Genomic DNA, 20,147 nt, shown 5'->3' on the forward strand with positions numbered 1-20,147 from the left:
AAAACGTGATTGAAAGGTGATGATAATGAAGTAACTGTAAACCTACTTTTGGCCCACGCTGTACATTGCAAATATTGTTTTCTTTTTTCAATTTCATTTAATTTATTTTGAACAAAACAATAATACAAATCTCAATCAAGATAATTTCAAATAGTAGGACTAAAAACATTGGTCATCAGAAAAAGAAGAACAAAGAATTTTGGAGCATAGGAACTGGAGGAAGGCATGGCATGTTTTTATCATTCACTTTTTATTAATAAGGCAGGAGTATCAAGCCTTTTTGTCACTTCATGACAAAAAAAATCAGGAGAGCTGTAGTGAAAGTACAGTTGTGTTGCCAGGTTCACAGGTAAAAAAAGTGCATTCAAAATTCCTTAATTCTCACAGAGACATTACTTTGCATGAACCACGCATTTCCTCTGACTTAATATTCACCTTCATATTGTGCAAAAATACCTCCTGTCGGCATTCATGTGTTTTAACAGTATGCATAATCCTGGAATAAGGGAAACAAAGGCCTTCACACAGGATGGTTATTGGGAATGACTGGGATACAATAACACATTTTCACAGCAGTAAAAAGCTGTCATAAAAAACCCCAACAACTAGAAGATGCTTTTACTGACACGGAGGGATGAACATGAGTACATGATGAAATAAGTCAAAAGCAGCGTAGAAGATGCTTTTACTGACACGGAGGGATGAACATGAGTACATGATGAAATGAGTCAAAAGCAGCGTGAAGGTTGCAGATGATGCCAAATACTAAACTGATCATCAAGCCAGTTACACATCCCTGTTATACACTTCCCTATTATACGCCACATCCCTCCCTATGATAAAGTTCAAAAAGCATACACACACACGTACTCTCACAGCATACAGTATATACATATATATATATATATTTTCCTTAGGTATTTTATATATACATTATACATACACAAATACATACACACATATATATATATATATATATATATGCAGTGTGTGTATACACAGTATATATATATACTGTATACATGTATATACAGTATATATACATAAAACATTAACAGCATTGGTAGCTGCCAAAATATTTGTGTTTGTTTCCGTTCCAGTTAATACACCAGTATTCAAAATGTTATTTTTAATGCTAAAATGTTCCGTGAATATTCCAATGCGTTTTACAAAAATCCCCCAGAAAAATAGCATCTTGATGAAAATGTGTTGGCTAACAGAAGAATGTGTTTTAGTGGTTGGTTTAACATTTAAAATAAAAGTTTTTGGAGAAGCCCAGTGAACAGATTCAAATTTGGTGTTTCATTCTCAGTTTCAAACAAGTATTGGAAAGGGTTATAAAACGCTTGTTGTTTCAAATACGTGACAGCCATAATGTCCTGTCATGACTTTAGCGTGTCGTCCTGGACTTGTGGATCACATATAAATACCAAATACGAACCAAGTTGCAACATAGCAAATGTTTTAGTCCTTTGACATGAAATGAAAAAGGCAAATGAACCAATGTACAAATGAAATACTAACCTAGGAATGGTACGAACTTATGAACATATAAAAGACAAGTGAAGAATGTGTGGTGCCAATTTTCCAGTGTAAATGTGTGTTGAAGGAGGTCATTTTACGGCAACAACTGCTTACACTCAGACTTCAATCCCTCAAAGAATTCACGCAGCCTGTCTCCTAAAACAGATTTAAAAAGTCCTTGTCCGACAAAAGCAGAATTTGGGTGTCAGCACCGACCACTGCACTCATTTCCTCCTGAAGGTGCTGTAGGTCCTATTTCTATGCCTGCCTTCCTTCCGCCCTTCCTGTGGGCCATCAGCTCCAGGGGCTCGAAGCGCCTGAGACAGAAGGTCGGATGATACCCTTTGGAGAAGGCTTGGATCCAAACCAGGACATCTGAAACATAACATTTCCAATAATTCACTGGGATTTAAATATAAATAAACTACATATGAACAGACAGTAATACCTCGCAACTTTGCACTTACACAATGCCACAGCTTTACTCCACTAGGGTTTATCAAAAATATAAAAAATCATGAATAATGCAGTTTCATGGTTACTATTAGTAAAACAAATATGCAAATTGATGTGTATTTAAGCATAAAAATGGGGAAATGAAGTAAAAGACAAATATTAGACATTCAGATGACACATTGTGATGATGTAGTAGTCTACACTGGTCCCTAGGTGTCAGTAATGTTACTGCAACTGGTGATCATAAACTTGATCACCGCAACAACAGGCTTTTACTTCATAACAAGCAGAATACTCCCTAACACGGCCGACTGTTGTGGCTGTTGCGGCCATGGCCAACATCAAGATAAACTGTGAACCCTTGACGTCATTACCAGGCTGAAAACGCGTATTATTTTCATAAACATGCATATTTTATGACTAATCCAAGGCTGTATTCAACTATGAAACAGCATGATTTAGTAATATCGTTTTGCACAATATTTTTATTTTCAAACTGATGCAAGTAATAACACGCAATAACTTCCTGCTTCTCAGGGCCGAGAACTTTTTATATACATTTTTTTATGTTTATATTTATAAATACATGTTTGTGGGTCGCATGGCGGCCATGCAGTCAGGAAATCGGGAAGGGTAGTAGTCGGGAAGAGCGAGTCGGTATGGCATCAGAATTCCGCATATTTGCCTGCTTATCCCATCATTTTTGACAGAGCGGAGTAGAGTGGAACTGTAAATCTCCAAGAGCGAGTGGCGAGGATTACTGTCCAGCCCCTTTTTGAAGACAAATATTCATTTGACAGTGATAAATGACACGAAAAGGAGTTTGATTAAAACACTGACTTTATACTCCAGGGTTTGCTTCAACATGTCCTCTTCCTCACGAGTGAAGTTGAGCAGCACAGACACAGCTCGTATTAGCTGGTATGCCTGAAAAGACAACACACGCTTTCTGCTTCTTTTTCCTTTCTTTGGAGGTGACCTGAGTTGGTGACCTGAGTTCCCGTGTGGAGGCACCACGGGTGACTTACCTCGGCGTCTCTTGATGACATAAACTTGAGGACAACATGCTTCAGGTATTCAAAGTTGATTTCTCGTGAGTCGTTAAGGTCCGAGGTGTTGGTCACTGTGGTGTTGGAAGTGGACGGGCTCGGTCTGGATGCTGGTGGGGGCTCAGAACAGAGCCTTTCTTCCTTTTCGACTCGGCTTTCTGGCATCTTCTCCTTTGCCTCTTCTTCTGGGTCAGGCTTCAGCTTCTGCAGAGTATAAACAAAGAAAATACACAATAAGTATCCCAAGCTCCTGTATCAACGTTAGTTCCTTCCCTTTGGGGCTGGTGCAGATTTGATTCAGAAATAGAGTTGAACCGGTGTTTGCATTGAACAGGCTCTATAAATGTAATACTTGGTATGAAAGATCTTAACCGTCATTTGCAATAATATACACAAGATGAAACCTTACCAGTTCTTTCTGTAACGTCCTCTTCAATTCCGCCATTCGCTGCTGCAACTGTCTGATGGTCTGCCAACAACAAACTTTATCAATATGGTCTTTACGTTCTATGAAAAAACATATGGACAAGTTGTTTGCCTCAAGACAGTCCATGACGTGCAGTGAGGTTCATGACTGGTGAGGCACCGACGGACTCCTTTGGTTGATCTGGGAAATCTTTTCAAATACGTCTTCATCCCATTGATGTAGTTGTTTTATTCAATGAGAAGCATTTGTGTTGCTGTCCAAAGACAAAATGCTGGCTTTTCCTTTCTATGGAAGGACGGCAGTGACAAGCACCCGCCCCATTCAGGATGAAGACAGTACTGCAGGCACCTTCCGTGTATTTGATTGTGGGATTAGCAAAAACTAATGACGCTACTCTTTAATTAGAGACATTACACAAGCTGCAGCAAGTCATGCTGTATAATAAACGTTTGGACAACATCATATTGTTGGCCACGTGCTGACAAACACAAAGTGGCAGGCGCTAAGCCGCTAAGTGCACACACAGCTCACTTAGATGGTAGGCAGTGCTAAGCTGATATATGATAAATATTCATATTTATCTATATTCATCATATATTCTTATCCATATTCCTCACCTGCCTCCCCTGACTGCACATCACGGAAGACTGGTTTTCTTAGTGAGCGCTCGTGCCATAATTGTACCCTGGTCTTGTCACTGAGTTGCTGCTCCAGCTCTCGGTTGACCTTGTGTATGTTGTCAAGGTCATCCACTGTCATGCTGCCGTTGTGATCCTCCTCGCACACAGCAGGGCTGTGAAGCTGCTCCGTCAGAGTTTCCACCTCCACCTCCAAGTATGAGATCTGCAATCACATCATATGTGCTGACAGCCCAAGATGCTGCATATGTGATCTTGGTTTGAGCACCAAAGGGCAGGTACTGACCCGAGCCTGACAGTGGTCAAGCTGTTGGGTCTGGCTGAGAAGCTCCCCCCTCAAGACCGTGAGCTGGGAGTCTTTGTCCAGCTCCATCTGCCCTCCTTGGACCCGCTGCTGTTCAAATTCCTCTTGCAGCTGGACATGGGCCATCTTCCCACTTTGTACCTCTGCAACACACAGTATACTTCACATGTAGTACGTATGGATCCGGCGTATTTCCAAGCTGAGGGACAAATGAAGGCATCTTATCTCTTAAACTGAAAATGTTGGTAGTTACAGCATAGAAAACCAGTTTGAATTTCTAAATAGTTTTTTTTACCATTATTGGAGACCTCCAGACATGAAATAACACCTCTATAGTCTTTTTAGTTTTTGTTTACACACCGTTTGCACGACACTAATGTGCAGGCGACAGGACCACTGCAGGACATACAGTAAGAGACGCCCGCTCATAGCATATACCTAACCATATACCTATACCTAACTAGGTAGCCTCCCATTGATTTCTTGGAAACACAAACCGAGTGGGGAAGAAAGACAAAGGAAGAAGCCAAAAACTTACCTCATCTACACACATTGGGAGAACATTTTTCCACTACGTTACGTCGGACGTGCTATGGTATAAAGTGCTTATGGCTGACTCAATGCAAAGTATCAAGGTCATGTCATCGGTTTCATCAATGTAACATTCATTGCTGCAAATGACCAGAATACTACATATTACTTTTTTAAAATAATAATAGGTCACAGTCAACCATGGCACAGTGACCAATCACTTGTGAATTATTTTTTACATTTTCGTTCCCTCTTTGCAACCAAAATGTCGCAGGGGAGAACTATAGAGGTTGAAAATATGGTGGAACCCTGATTAGTGTCATGAAGAATCCATAAGATTGTGATAAAACGAGGACTGAAATGTAATTGAAATGATGTTGTGGTACCATCATGGAGTGTTTGGATGTCCTTCTCTCTCACCAGCAGCGTCTCACCGAGCATAGACAATTCTCTTTGGGAGCTCTGTAGACATTTGTTCAGCTCCCCGACCTGAAATGCAGCGCATAAAAGCACTCTTCATGAACACACATCAATAAAACCAATAAAAATCAATAATAAAAAGTTGACTTAGGGTTAGGGTTCGTATGTGTGCGACCACAGACCTGTGTTTGGAGCTCCTCTCTGTGTCGCCTGCTTTCTTCTAGAGCTTTTGCTATTTCAGTGCTAATGGTCTGCTGGCCGTCTAATTCCGCCTACAGCAAATCATTGTGGGGTTAGGAGTACAAGTATGGAGGTGACTAGGAGTACATGTACATGTACAAGTATTACATGTTCACATTTAAAAATGAACCAGAATGAGAGTTTCTATCATACCTTGCACTCATCCAGTTCTTGCATCTGCTGCGTCAGAGCGACATTTGCCTGATCCCTTTGCCTTTCCAGGTCGGCCTACCAAGCAAGAACAGTCATGGAAAATACTGAGTTCTAGCTCAACACGCAATCCATGCAATCCTATGCAATCAATACAAACGCTGACAGGTCCACCTTAACCGACATCGGAACATAACCTCCTAAACAGGGACTCCTTGGAGATGTTCATATAGGGTGCTCATTAAGACGACAATAAAAAAGAGACAGCCACTGCTACTTTAAAACAACAACAATAAAAAATCCCTGCATTTTCCTCTGTATGGAAGGATGGCTGTGACAAGCACCTTCCAGCTGCCCCCCTCAGGATGAAGCGAGTACTGCAATGTCTCCTCATATGACATTTCTTTGTATTTGCAATGACTAAGAGTGATGATGTCACACGTAGATTAAAAGACATTATTCACAAAGAAAGAACGGGCGGGCCGTATTCGAACACTTGGCGGGCCAGATGTGGCCCTCGGGACGTAGTTTGCCCACCCCTGTGTGTTTATTTGGACATCCTGTGAGGTCAGGTTGAAGACAGCACAAAGTAGAGCAAGTCATAGTTTGAAGACATGCTTGATGTGAACAATGCTGGCCAAAACGATGAAAGGAGCCTACCATTGTGTCTTGCATGGCATGTTTGTCCGTCTCGAGGGCAATTAGACTCTCCTCCAGCTGCTTGATCTTCGCCTGACTCTGCTGCTGCACCAAACACAACTGCTGATCCAAAAAGGCCTTCTCTGTACTCCATTCTACTCGCTGTGAAGAAATACATGTATGGTAGTCAACCACATGTTTGATTCCTACATTCTTAAAATGACAGTAAAACTTTCTGTACAGTGATCCCTCACCACATTTTGCTTCAAATTTCAAAATAGATGAATTAGTTATGCTGTTTCGTGGTTGAATACTTCAGGGCTCTAATAATGTTTAACAGTCGTAAACTGGTTGAAAATATTCCATTTATGAATAGAGATGCTACTTGGTGGAAACTAATTGGTTCTTTGGTCTAGGCCAGGGGTCGGCAACCTTTATTATCAAAAGAGCCATTTTACCCACACGCTTACTAAAGGAAAACAGATAGGAGCCGCAAAACATCATTTAAAAACAATATCTTATAAACTTTTGAAAGTTTGAATCAGTTTTAACGCCAAATTTTTACACCAAATTGTTGCTTCTCGTCACATGTGAGCTCTTTGAGCTCATCCAATCACGAGTCAGAACTCATTCACTTCAATTCATTCAGGGTCTCACAGAAAGTCAGATTAAAAAAAAAACTCATTAAAAAATGCATATTTTTTCCCATTAGGGTATTTAAAAAAAATACTTGAGCGTTGTGAAGGGAGCCACAACAAAGTGGCTGAAGAGCCACATGCGGCTCTGGAGCCAGGGGTTGCTGACCCCTGGTCTAGGCCCAAGTCACCGCTAGAAATACATTTTTCTCTTTCAATTCAAGACACCAACCTGTTTTTCTACGAGCTGTTCTTTCTCTACTGTCTGCTGCTCTGCACTCTTCAGTCCGTCCCAACTTTCGTGGAGTTGCTGCTCCAGGTTTGCTATCTGAAAAACAACAGTGAAATAACGAGATTTTCACAAAACAAACGGAATAATAAACACGTTGTAACTTTGGAGATGCGTCCAACATACTTGTGTGTCAGTTCTCTCTCGGTAGCACCTGGACGATTCATCTTTATGTCGTAGAAGTGTCTGCAGCTCGGTAATGCTGCATGTGGTTCTGGATATCTGTAGTCACAGGCGCAAGCTTCAATGAAAACATTCCTTTGACTTTCTATCAGTTTGCTCTTTTACTTCTGGCTACTTGATTTACTGTAAATAGTATATGACATATACTCATCAATTCACCTTCAACTCTTGAAAAAGAAATGACACAGAGCTAAAGCTAAAAAGGTGAAATCCAGTGAGCGGCGTACCTGCGCCTGCAAGGAGCTGACAGTATCAGCATGCTTTGTCCGAAGGTCAAGGAGCTCTTTTCTGGCCTCCTCCAGTCTCTGTTCAAGACTGGACTTCTGCATAGTTGAAAACAAACGATAGAGCTGCTTTACACCCTATGATACTGTATGACAACAGAATGTTTATTATTTAAGCTTTTCTTTTGGGTTAACCCTGTTTTTACATCCTTGTGTATTTACATTTAGAGCTCACCTTAAAAACTGTTGACCTTGTCTGGGCTAGTTTCCTTTTTGTCAGTACACATTTGGGCTAAAATCCCCCATAAACTTAAAATCTGAGGAGGGAAATTTAAAATAGAAATAACTTTCCCAATGCTAACATACGAGTCTATATTATGGATTATTTGTACAACAGTACTTTCCCAAAAGAACAAGCGCCGAGTACTTTCATCAAGATGTTTCCTGGCAAAAATCCTGACAAGCCTTATTGTTCTTTTTGTTCAGCAGTGGTTTTGGTCTTGGAAGTCTGCCATGCAGGCCGTTTATGCCCAGTGTCTTTCTTATGGTGGGGTCATGAACCGCTGTTCCATGGTTTCCCCATTTGGAGATAATGGCTCTCACCCCAGTTGGCTGGAGTCCCAAAGCTTTAGAACTGGCTTCATAACCTTTTCCAGACTGATGGATCGAACACATTTAACAAGTCTTTAACACTTTTCCACACAGGGCCATGTGGGTTCTGTTTTTTCTCCCCAACTAATAAAATGTATATAATAAAAATGGCTCATGTGTTCCGCTGTGCTGTCATTGGCGAATATTTCAATTAGTTTGATGATCTGAAACATTTAAGTGTGACAAAAATAAGAACTCAGGAGGGGGCAAACCCTTTTCTAAACCACTGTATGTTAAGTCACCTGTTATAAGTCACCTATTATGCTGCGCCTGCATTTTCCACTTCTGCAAGGAAAGACGTCTGAGAGCTAATCATCTTTCACCTCCTGGAGAAGCTCCTGAAGATGTTCATCAGGGGTCATGTTCCCTTGTAGCCTTCTTTCCAGGGAGCTCACTTTCTTCTGAAGGTCCCGTAACAAGCGCTCCTTGTCCTCCTCAGTAACAGCAGACTAATGGATTCAAGAGATGGTCGACAAGTAAAGTCAACACTGATTTGAACTTCTGAAAAGCTAGAAGCAATAGCAATCATATAAATGGATTCAGTTTACTCTTTTTACCTTTTTTTGTTGCAGTTTCAGGGCATCATTTTCAGTCTGGAGATCATGAAGGGAGCTCTCTAAGGAGGACACCATACTCTGTGACTGAGACAAACATGCCGTGTTGTCGTGGGCAACTCATAATCAACTGAAGGCAAACTTGACGAAACATTTATACCACTGACCTCGTGCAGGTCTTCTGATACCTGCTGGATGGCCGACCGGAACTTCTGGTTTTCCCCCTCCAGCTCACTAGCTGTCTTTTCTGCCTCTTCTCTGAGCAGCAGCAGCTCCTCCCTGCACAAATCCAATGACATGCAACATTCAAGCCGACAGTCAATTCAATGCTCCAGTAATGGCTTGTCACTTTCTTTGCAGCGTCACACTGTCAGTTTTTCACCATTATAGTACTTAATCACTCATCGCTGTTTCTTGTTGAACACGGCCTATTAGGCCTAACCCTAACCCTAACCCTAACCCTAACCCTAATCCTAACCCTAACCCTAATCCTAACCCTAACCCTATAAGCCAATCATTTCCAAGCATACAAGTAGCTAAATGATGTCAAACACAAATAGAAAGCATTCAGACGATGCATTCAAAGTCATGATGATATGTGGTATTCTACACTGCTCACTATGCGTCAGTAATGTGATTATAAAGTTGGGTGAGACACACAAGCACCAGACTTGATTGCCGGAACAACAGGCTTGTATTGTATGAGCACAATGATCCAGGGTCAGGAACCAATGAATCACAATAAACAATGGATGACTGTATTTCAGGATGTGTATATTTGTAAATGTCATTTGTATACTGAAATACTACATATACTTTGTGTATGCTAAAGTGGGGAAAACTCCTCCTGATGACACTTAAGTTGATATGAACAGTCCATCATTCTTAAGTACGAGAGAGTAAGAAGTTGAAAAGAAAAACATTCCAATTTTAAAGGGTACAAATGAATTTGTATTTGATTGAGTGAAACAAGTATTTGATTTGTCTGACCCCGGGTTCACACTGAATCTGTTGCGGCCCCGGTCCTGATCCAGTTCTGGCTTACGTATATAACCATCCTTGTATACAGGAGGTTCTTGTAAACAATAGCTGTATTTGCCTGCAGATTTGTTGCCTTTTGACTTCATACAATGAGGAAGTACAAAAACGTTGAATATTATCAAGTGGCATTGAACAACTTCATATTGTTGTTTGTTCTTTGAGTACAACGGGTACGATGTTGATGGATATCAAATCATCACTGTAACTATTATCCATTACTTGTATTGATGATATGATGATGATGATATAATATGAGGGTGCTCTGCAGCGTCCGCCCCCCACGGAGCCGCTGTTAGCCTTCAACAAGCATTTCAATCTTGTGGAAAGCTGCTGGCGGCCACAACAGAGACGGGATGAATTCAGTGTGAGCCCAGGGTCAGTTATTCAAGTGTTCAGATCCACAACCGACTTACCCGATTGGATCAAGACACAACAAAAGACAAAGATGAAAAGACTGAAATAACAATGCTCCTTTTTACCGTTCTATTTCCAGCTCGGTGTTCAGACTGGAGCTCTCGTCGTGCTGAGTTTGTAAAGCTCGTAGTTTCTCCTGACTTTCAGAAAGCCTTTGCTTGGTCGAATGAAGCTCAGCCGCCTTCTGTTGGAGGTCCCGCTTATGCTGGCCCAGTTGTTCTTCCTTTCTCAGCAGCTTTAAACATTGACAGGGACGCTTGCTTCAATTACAAACATATTAACGATCAATCAATGTTCAATCAATTAGCGGATGAATCCACATCATTTTCGTATTCCATTAATTGCGCTTTGATTTCAAATCTTGATTTCAGTCTCTATTATATTATATTATATACTATTATATGTGTGATGGACATTATTGCCTGTTTTCTGATACGTTTAGTTTTTGTCCACCATCTGGGTTATTGTACAACCAACAGTGCACAAACAAACGTTTCGGTGACTCTGTAAAAAATGCAAGGTGGTTCTTTTAGAGTCCAAGTGAAATATGGCTGCAAAAAAGTTGCAAGAACTTTGATAAGGAAGGTGAGAAGCACTTCTGAATTCAAGACAAACTAAGATCTTATATTATATATATATAATATATATTTAAGGGAGACACTTTTTCCAATGACATTGAGGTCTAGCTCTGCAGCTCTACGACAGCTTAGGCCAGGGGTCGGGAACCTTTTTGGCTATAAGAGCCATGAAGGCCAGATATTTTAAAATGTGTATCTGTGAGAGCCATATACATTTTTTTAAATATTGAATGCAATAAAATGTGTGCATTTTTATGTAAGACCAACAGTTTTAGATATAATGGGCTCTAATTACGTAGACCAGGCACACTACCCCACGCCAATGGGGTGTGGCCAGCACACTTTCGTGAGCAGCGCAGTGTCTAATAATAAATCAAATACTTGTTGCCATTAATACAACTTCTGCTGCTGCATGGTTTTGCACCATACTCAGTATATTTCATTCTTTTGGCCATCTTTGCCAGAAGGCTTGGTTCTGCAGCTTTAGCTAGGTGACTATTTGACTAAAGGAGGAAAGTTTACATTTACATGTTGACATCTCAATGACCGAGGTAGACTACCGCATTACCCAGTAATAATCGAGTTTTGGTGTTTGACCTGGAAAATATCTTCAAGAAAGATGGATATGGTTGGCCGTATTGCAGTAGAAAATAGATGGACGGATTAAAATGCATAAGAAAGTTGTTAAATATTATTTTTAACAGTCATTTCTGTGATGTTTACTTTAAAATGTTAGCAAAAATAATTTTTTATTGTGGTAAGAAATGCTTGAGAGCCAGATACAGTCATCAGAAGAGCCCAACCTGGCTCCCGAGCCATAGGTTCCCTACCTCTGGCTTAGGCTTAGGCTCTAACTCTCCACTCTTATTACAGTAGTTAAGTTTAGCGTTAGCTCTTGAAACCGACTCATTGGGTTGACATCATTTCTTATGGGAAAAGTTCATTTGGTTTTCATCGGACTTTTTGTAAAAGATTACCAACCAAAGGGGGGTTCCACTCTACACAACACACAATGTATGTGCACCACACAGACGATGCTGGAAGTGTGGCACAGTTGCATTGTGTGGTCCACAAGTGGTGTGAGGCAGGCGTTAGGATTGATAAACGCCTGTTGGTTTGTGATGTGCCACTTCACTGATTCATACTTCAAGAGCAAGCTAGCTGAGGTTTTATCCGACTACTTTCTGTGTAACTCCAGCTTTCCCAAGGTGGGGGACATGGGATGGGCGTTCTACTGATCATGGAGAAAATGAAGCACAAAATGGCGGCTTTTCCCACAAATGGTGAATGGCAAATATGAAAAATAACTTCTGCTTCAGGGCTATACCTCTTCCCATCCTTCTGCAATGTGATGGTTGCAGTAGGCAAGACGTACCATGTGTTTGACTTTAGCGAGTTCCTGTTGCTGAAAGCCTTCAAGTTCATCGATATCATCCCTCTTCTGGAAAAGTGCCAAGCTTTGCTCCATCATCTCATTCAGTCTTTCTGATAAGGCGGACTTCTCCTGAAAGGCATGTTTCACAATGGGTGATAACGACATTTGTGATCTCAATGAAGAAAACATTATTCAAACGTTCCAAAATACACTCCTGATCAAATTGTACATGATTGGACTTTTTCAACTGGTCTTCAAATTTGAATCAGGAGTGTATTATGCCAGAAAAGCAGTGCTTACCTTTTCCATAACCACCATCTTCTCCATCCATTCCTGTCCGTAAAAGATGGAGAACATTAAAAGACGTACCATTGCAGTCCCAAGTTGCCATCCACGCAGGAATGCATAATCATAATCATAATCATAATCATTCCAACTTGTAGAAAGCAGAGCTCAGGGAATTCACACCCATAATCAACGTATGCAAATAAGAGCAACTGTACGTATAGGTGAGATTGGCGTTTACCTGGTCCTTCTTGTCCAGAGCCAGCGTCATCCCTTCCGCCATTTTGGCTCTATCGGCCTGATGGAACTCATTCTGCTCTTGAAGTTTTTTGATGGAAGCTAGGCGGAAACAAGCAAGAGACAAATAAAGATGAAGATAAAAAAACCTCCAACCGTGAAGTAGGCATAAACAGCAACACCAAACCATTAGTAGTAGTATTAGTAGAAAGTAAAACAATGATGCTGGGGTGGGATTATCCAAAGAAAAGGTACTGTAAGTACTGTTAAGGTCCATTTTTTGACGCATGGCTTACTCCTCTCCCTGCAAACCCTCCTGCCAGCTTGAGGTTGAAGTTCTCCAATTTCAGTTAAACATCCATCCATCCATCCATCCATCCATATATACTCTCACCCCCAATGAATGATAAGATGATCCATGAACATGCTGCATGGTGCTGCGTATTTTACTTGTATCATCATGCATTTATTAGGGCAGTCAAATGATTTTTTAACAGATTAATCACAGTTTTCAAATTCAAATCAAAAGATAACCCCCAGGTCGGAAAATATATTTACCTAACACTAGTATACGTATATAGTATATATACAAATATGGTGTTGTGATGGTCATGAATGCTGAAACTACACAGACATTTTATGATGAATAAATGAATAGAAAATATATAATGAATAATGAATGAGTGAACTGAGTAATAAAATGATCCCAGACGGTGACATGGTTGTTAGTATTCTGCTTCCTCATACCATTGTGCATAGAGCATAGAGTTCTATTATATGTTCAAAAATGGTATCATTATTATCATTTTGGCATCGCTATCAGGGAGCAGTTTGTTTGCTATGTGTATGATTGTAGTATGCAAATGTACCAATCCAATTTGGTACATTAAAAACAGGACCACTGAAGTTGGAGCAGCGGGAGGTCATTATTTTCAACAGACTGCTTAAATGGGTTTATATATATATATATATATATATATATATATATATATACATACATACATACATACATACAGTCGTCCCTTGCCACTTTGTGGTTAGAATTTTGCAATTTTACTCCATCACGTTTTTTTCAAACACGATAATTAATAAATCATGCTGTTTCGTGGTTAAATATGGCCTATTATTCACCCAAAATATGCATACTGAACATGGGGTCCCTTTTTATATAAACATTTTTGCTATTTTTGCTGTATTTTTTCCACTTTTGCTGGGTTGCTCAGTTTCATTTTATTTCTACAATGAAAAAACATTTATGGACAGCATGTATTAATATGCATTTTTATTTGTTTTCTGCATGTAAAACTATAAAAAGCCATTTGTGTGAACATTTTTGGCTTTCTGGAACAGATTCATTGTATTGGATATTATTTCTTCTGGGAAAAACGGATTCAGTTGGAGTAGGTTTGGGATAGACTCTGACCTTGTGGAGCAAATTAATGACGCTAAGCAAGGTTCCACTATTTACAGATTACGATGATCGACTCTGACTGGACATCAGTATAAGCAGTCTGGGCTTTCAAGAACCTTCAACAGAAAAAGGCAGGAAAAAAAACATCACCCACTTATCTGGAGGAGCAAAAAGGATGAGGTGTTGAGGAGGCCAATGAGAAAAGTATCTAATTGGTAGGATAAGGACAAGAGGAGAGGTACGTACAATCCTGGTGCTTTTCTAATGCAATTTCAAGCTTCTCCTTGGTCTTCTGCATTACTCGTAGCTGCTCAGCGTAGTCTAGTGGTGGGATGCAGGATCATGACATGGGGCATGGACACGGACACACACAAGCAAACAAGATGACAGAGGAGAGGACAAACGTATGATAGGAGTGGGAGGAAAACAAGATTGAGAAATAATGACAAATAAAGCAGCAAATTGTTATTGAAGTACAGCGTTGTTGGATTTAGTTCTTCTGCTTCCACCTGGTGCTGCTAGGACATTCTAATTGGATCCTTTCAGGAGCAGATGCCAACCATTACAAAAGGTGGTCCTTGTTTTACAATATTTGGTGATGACAAGCGCGACCAACAAGAAGAAACGTGAAAACCTCTGTGCTTGCCAACAAGGCTGCGTTTCGCCTTGGGATCCAATACAAATTCATTTCTAACCTTTATTTCCTGTTTTTCAGTGTTACGCCATAAAATGATGGACACGTCATATCTTTGTATCTCACACAATCAGCAATGGATGGAATACTTCTTTTGAAATGGATAATGCACTGAAAGAAATGAATACAAATGATGAACGCATCCTCGGCATTGAGATTGACTTTGTATCAATTGCTGAAAGGGAAGGGTATTGTGTCATTTGGAGTTTGCGTGTGCCAGTCAAGACTGAATGTCCTACCTGATAGCTTGGCCTCCAGCTTACGAACTTGAGCATTCCTCCTGAGGAGTTGTGCGGGCAGGTCATCCCTGGAGCTACTCCCATCAGATGCCTAGCAGGGACACACGCACACATGACACATGACATACATGGGCCAGTTGCCCAGAGTACCCAGCATGCCTTGTGGGCACCTTTGACCAAAGAATACTGCCCCATGGCTGACATCACTTCTACTCCTTGCTACTTGGTTAGGCCTCACTGTTGTAGTGATCCCGTGGGTTCTATCTAGCTGCGGTCTGCCGGAATCCAGAATCAATTGCTTGTATCGGAGAGCCAATATCAAAGATTTGAAACGCAGGCCGATAAACTACAATATTCATTTTTTGCCTGATAACCAACACCATTATCGTGTGGGGAATTGTAACTACAGGTTAAACAAAGCACACACAGTCCTATTATAATGTGTTTGTGAGTGAAAGCGACCAGACAGTGCCAAATCTAAAAAGAAGAATAATATATGACATAATATCGTGTATGAATACATGGGAAGTCCTGACGAAAACAGGAAAACACTTGCACACATGCAACACGACTGGATTGGGCTTGCACTCTTTCCTTTGACATTTCAGATATCTCAAACACGTTCATCATGGAAAGCATTAAAAATAGACTTTCCCATTTCTTTTTTCTTTCCCATCTATAAGGAATCCTGGAATTCTACAGACTAAAATGAACATGACATTTTTGGTGGGGAGGTCAAGGTCGTGTTTATTTTGGTTTGTAGGGCATCTTTAAGCACAGAAGATGCTGGCGAGCACTGAATCAAACAGCCCGACCCTTGAAGTCATGATTGTTGTTCAAAGTCACAGCCAATCACCTGACTGCTAAATGCTAATGTCGCCATTATCCATCCGAGTACAAGTACAAGACAGAAATAATCTTTCGGTTGTTTAACAAAAAATTACGTACAGACCTGTTTTATTTGACATTTATCCCAGGCATTGCTTCTGTTGTGACCTGGCACTATATCAAGTCATAAAATCATACAAATAAACCAGATGAAGCAATGTCAGTTGTGAACATGTGAATGGTGAAAAGTAGAATAAATGTAGAAATATCCTTGTGTGTGTTGAAATCTATTCTACAACGGAGGACCGAACCAGCAACCACAGACAACCTCTCGACCACCTGATGAGAAAGAGGGGTGCCATGGCTACAATCATTCAATTATTGATACATTTTAACATTTAGTCAACATTTTTACTTCCCAGCATTTCAATGTCTTTAGTTTATCGAAAAACACATGGACGAATTGAATGGCGCCCCGACTCGTTTAAAATCATTTTACATTCCACTTATTGCCAACCCAATGGTTGCTAGTTCGATCACCAATCCTGATTCAACATGATTGTATACTTCAACAATGGTTTTCCATTTTTATGTTCCAACATTTCATACGCCACCCTTTTTGTCCCACATTCCAAAATCAAAATGTTGTGCTCATTCAGGACTGGATGTAGGCTATCTATCTGGCCTTTTCTAAAATATTCCTACATTTTCCATGCGTCAATATTTTCTGACATTTTTCCCACTGAAACTGAATGGACAATTTCAATGCTGCCCCCTATTGGTGGAAATCAACATTACATTTAACCATATTCTTCTTATTATTCTATGCACAGTAACATGGCTCATGGCTTCATGGAGATTTGTTGGATATTCAAATGAACGAGCACTTTGCAGTCCCTTTCTATAGGCTACCCAATATAAAAAGGAGGGTCAAGTTTTCTAGCAATAAGCTGGTAAAAACATGAATCTTAGAAGGAACTTACAAAGTCATCTCCCGAGTCGGCCTCAACTGAGGTGATGGATTCTTTGCTGATGGTGCGGGGGATTCGAACACCGGTCCGTGGCACTGTGGCTGCCTCTTCTGCAATCTTTTTCTTTAGCTTGGCAAACATTTTTGTTCTCATAGAGTCTTCCTGAATAGCTTGTGGAGGATACGGGACACCATGCAGGTCATGGAATTCACTGCGCTTCGGTCCAGCCAAAAAGTGCCCTTGTGTAGCCCTCAAACCGACAACGGCGAAATAGTGTCATTCTGCAAAAGCTAGACAAAAAGAGACATACGTTTCTTTGAAGTATGACCACAGGCGACACTTTTCTGCAAAGCACAACTGTTGTGAAGTGCAACTGAAGTGCAGTGTGTACGTGCAGGATCCATTTTGAACAGACAAACATACAGAAAATATTTCCGGCCGCAAGGACAAGCCATGAAATTGATCAAATGGACATTCAAATTTGAGAATATTGTGATATTAACGTTTCCAAAAACATGAATGTTTGGTTAATTGGTTTGTCATTGTACCCATTATGTCATTGTATGGTCATATCAACTCGTATTTCACTTCATTCATTCATTCATTCAATTTCTACCGCTTTTTCCTAACAGGGGTCGCGGGGGGTGCTGGGGCCTATCCCAGCTGTCTTTGGGCGAGAACGTGACAAAAATAAAATTACAAAATTAAAAAAACTTAAACTATATTAGGAAAGCAGGAAGTGAACAAATGTAAGAGTTAGTGATTGTAAAAGTACCAGATGGAGGGGTAGGATTTAATAAGCTTTGCTTCTTCCTACTCCTTTTGGACATGTGGAACTGGGAACTGATTATGGGATGCACTCAATTGGAATCTGATGCATGTTCAAATGAAATAAAACCATTACCATAATTGGCCACTCCAAATTGTCCATAGGTATGAACGTGGGTGTGAATGTTGTTTGTCTATATGTGCCCTGTGATTGGCTGGTGACCAGAGGAGGGTTTACCCCACATCTGGACCAAAGTCAACTGGGATAGACTCTATCTAGGATAAGCGGCATAGAAGACGGATGGATGGATGATGTGAACCTCTCAACTACTCAGGAGCCGACAGGAAAGTGTTCCAAAAAGAAACAAACACCATAAAACACATGTGAGGGGACAATGCTGCAAATTAAAAAATGCTGCATACATATAGTAAATACTGCAGGATCAGAAATGAATGCAAAAGGCAATGATTCCAATGGCAAAAAGCACGCATGAGAGAGATGTTGCAAAACAGACCTGTGAGATACGGTATCAATTCAAGACATATTTTTCTGTATTTTATAACATACTATTTTTTTGCACCAAGTTTGTTCCCTCAGGCCTGGCTAACTCCCTGGAATCCTGGCAATTTTTTGTTTTCTTCCGTGAAGTTGCACAGCATTTCTCCGATCCACTTCTTTTAGGTTGGTGTTTGTGTGTCCTTTTGCTGCACTTATTTTTGATGAAGCAGAGTTTTTTGATTGCAATCTTTTCAATTTGCAGCGTGGTGGACTTTGCTGTGCCAGACGTATGATAGTTATGGCATATGTAAAATCATTTCGCTCTCCGTCCGATCAATTATTTACAAACAATTCCAATAATGTCGGCTAATTTAAGCCCTAAAGCAATTAGCAAACATAAGAGAATACATCCTGTAGTGTGCCGGATGCTGTGCAGTGTCTCTCGTCCAATCGGGAATGTACGGTCATTTTCATCCAAATATGACAAATTCAAGCTTTTGGTCCGATTAATAGTTAGCCTCCATATTGCAACTTTGACCCCTGTCAGCCACCGTATATATACGCCTTGTGCTTTTAGCAGCAAATTGCATTATTTCACGGATGTTTTGTTCATGATCTTTTCTGTGCAACCAAATTATTTTGAAGATATGAACGGTACGTGAATGTTATTCGAAACAAACTGAAGCGTTTTTTTGGTTTGTGTTTCAATAAGCACGTCATACATGGCATTATAATGTCCATTGAGATATGTAAACATGTCAAGTGGCATATTTAGCTCCACTGTTACGGGTATATCTTGTAAGCGAACAATCTACACAAATGTGTGGGTATGACTACGTTATTTAAGAGTATGACAGAAGGCTAGCCACCTAGCCTGGAAGAGCCACACGATAATCATAACAATGAAAGTTAACGTTAGCATTAGCAATTGTTAACTTTTTCCTACCTTATCAACTTCCACAAGGAAAAAAATAGCTTGTGACGTTTTCTTGCGCTTTCTGCGCTTGCCTTTGCCCGCTGTAATGCCCAATCCAACAATAATTCCTTTGCGACAATCAGTAAGAAGTCGCTGAGCTTGTTTGCTGTCAGGCTAGCCAGCCTCCCAGATGGTGAGATACACGTCATCGGCCAACACACATGACTGACGACGTCATGACGCACCTCGTCTTTGATTGGTTAGGAAACGTCAGGGGCGTGACGGCCGCGCCCACTACGGATGAGCCGGTGGAGGCGAAGCTGCCAATTCTTGTATTGAACGAGTTTGCTTTTAAATTGTTGATCACGACTGTAATCTGGCTAAAACACAAAGATCAACAATTGGAATGCTTCAATTGTCCAGAAAACTAAGTAAAAACTGCAAAATAAGTAAACAAACGTAAAATCTACAATAGGTTTGACTTTTTGCCCCCAAGAAATGACTTTCAGTGTTTGTAAACAATGTACAGTATTTCTCTTTCTCGTCAAGATAATACTCTCTGCAGGCAATTTGTGGCTTCCAAATGCTTCCGGGAATCAAATACTCTTAATACAAATGCATTTATAACCTCAAGAATGAATGCTGAAATATCCAAGACCTGCATAGAAATGTGTTCACTGAATGAGGATCGAACCAGCAACCATTAGGTCGGGAGCTGATCACTCTACGACATGAGCCATGCCGCTGTTCATAGAATAGGCAGAATGTTACATGTTAAATGTAAAACATATTTCCACCGAACAGGGACAACAAAATTGTCAATTTATTGTCAATGTGAAAATGGTCAAGTCAATAAACTACAGTAAATGTGGATGTGAAAACAATCCTGACAGGCCATGTTTCCTGAATGAGTGGAACATTTTGTCACTGGATTGGTTTGAATCTTTGAGAAATGTGAGCGGAGTTATTTGACCAGA

General features: G+C 40.4%; 1 protein-coding gene across 3 annotated transcripts; it reads right to left on the reverse strand.

The window, feature by feature from the left end:
- Window positions 1-221: 221 nt before the first annotated feature.
- On the reverse strand, window positions 222-19,369 carry golga1 (golgin A1). Of its 3 annotated transcripts, XM_058071731.1 has the most exons (25): window positions 19,201-19,369; window positions 17,000-17,277; window positions 15,189-15,279; window positions 14,502-14,576; window positions 14,268-14,371; window positions 12,849-12,946; window positions 12,623-12,655; window positions 12,323-12,451; window positions 10,435-10,604; window positions 9,082-9,193; window positions 8,918-9,001; window positions 8,684-8,809; window positions 7,713-7,808; window positions 7,429-7,524; window positions 7,246-7,341; window positions 6,400-6,540; window positions 5,743-5,817; window positions 5,532-5,621; window positions 5,316-5,418; window positions 4,381-4,541; window positions 4,141-4,299; window positions 3,439-3,498; window positions 3,009-3,233; window positions 2,821-2,907; window positions 222-1,899 (listed from the first exon to the last, which is right to left on the reverse strand). In XM_058071731.1, exons 6-25 carry the CDS (start codon window positions 12,888-12,890, stop codon window positions 1,819-1,821), a joined length of 2,166 nt encoding a protein of 721 aa, XP_057927714.1. In that variant the 5' UTR covers window positions 12,891-12,946; window positions 14,268-14,371; window positions 14,502-14,576; window positions 15,189-15,279; window positions 17,000-17,277; window positions 19,201-19,369; the 3' UTR covers window positions 222-1,818. The 3 variants fall into 3 exon arrangements, with proteins under 3 accessions (XP_057927714.1, XP_057927712.1, XP_057927713.1); XM_058071729.1 differs by lacking the exon at window positions 14,268-14,371; XM_058071730.1 differs by lacking the exons at window positions 14,268-14,371; window positions 14,502-14,576.
- Between the last annotated feature and the right edge of the window lie 778 nt (window positions 19,370-20,147).

This window comes from Doryrhamphus excisus, chromosome 4 (assembly GCF_030265055.1).
Source record: "Doryrhamphus excisus isolate RoL2022-K1 chromosome 4, RoL_Dexc_1.0, whole genome shotgun sequence".
Taxonomy (NCBI): domain Eukaryota; kingdom Metazoa; phylum Chordata; class Actinopteri; order Syngnathiformes; family Syngnathidae; genus Doryrhamphus; species Doryrhamphus excisus.

Excerpts from the sequence above, each read along its gene's own strand:
- golga1 (XM_058071729.1), bottom strand. The coding sequence starts at position 17,140 with ATGAGAACAAAAATGTTTGCCAAGCTAAAGAAAAAGATTGCAGAAGAG. Across the intron at positions 7,342-7,428 it reads GAGAGAGAACTGACACACAA|ATAGCAAACCTGGAGCAGCA; the intron begins GTATGTTGGACG and ends GTTGTTTTTCAG. Across the intron at positions 3,234-3,438 it reads GGACGTTACAGAAAGAACTG|AAGCTGAAGCCTGACCCAGA; the intron begins GTAAGGTTTCAT and ends TATACTCTGCAG.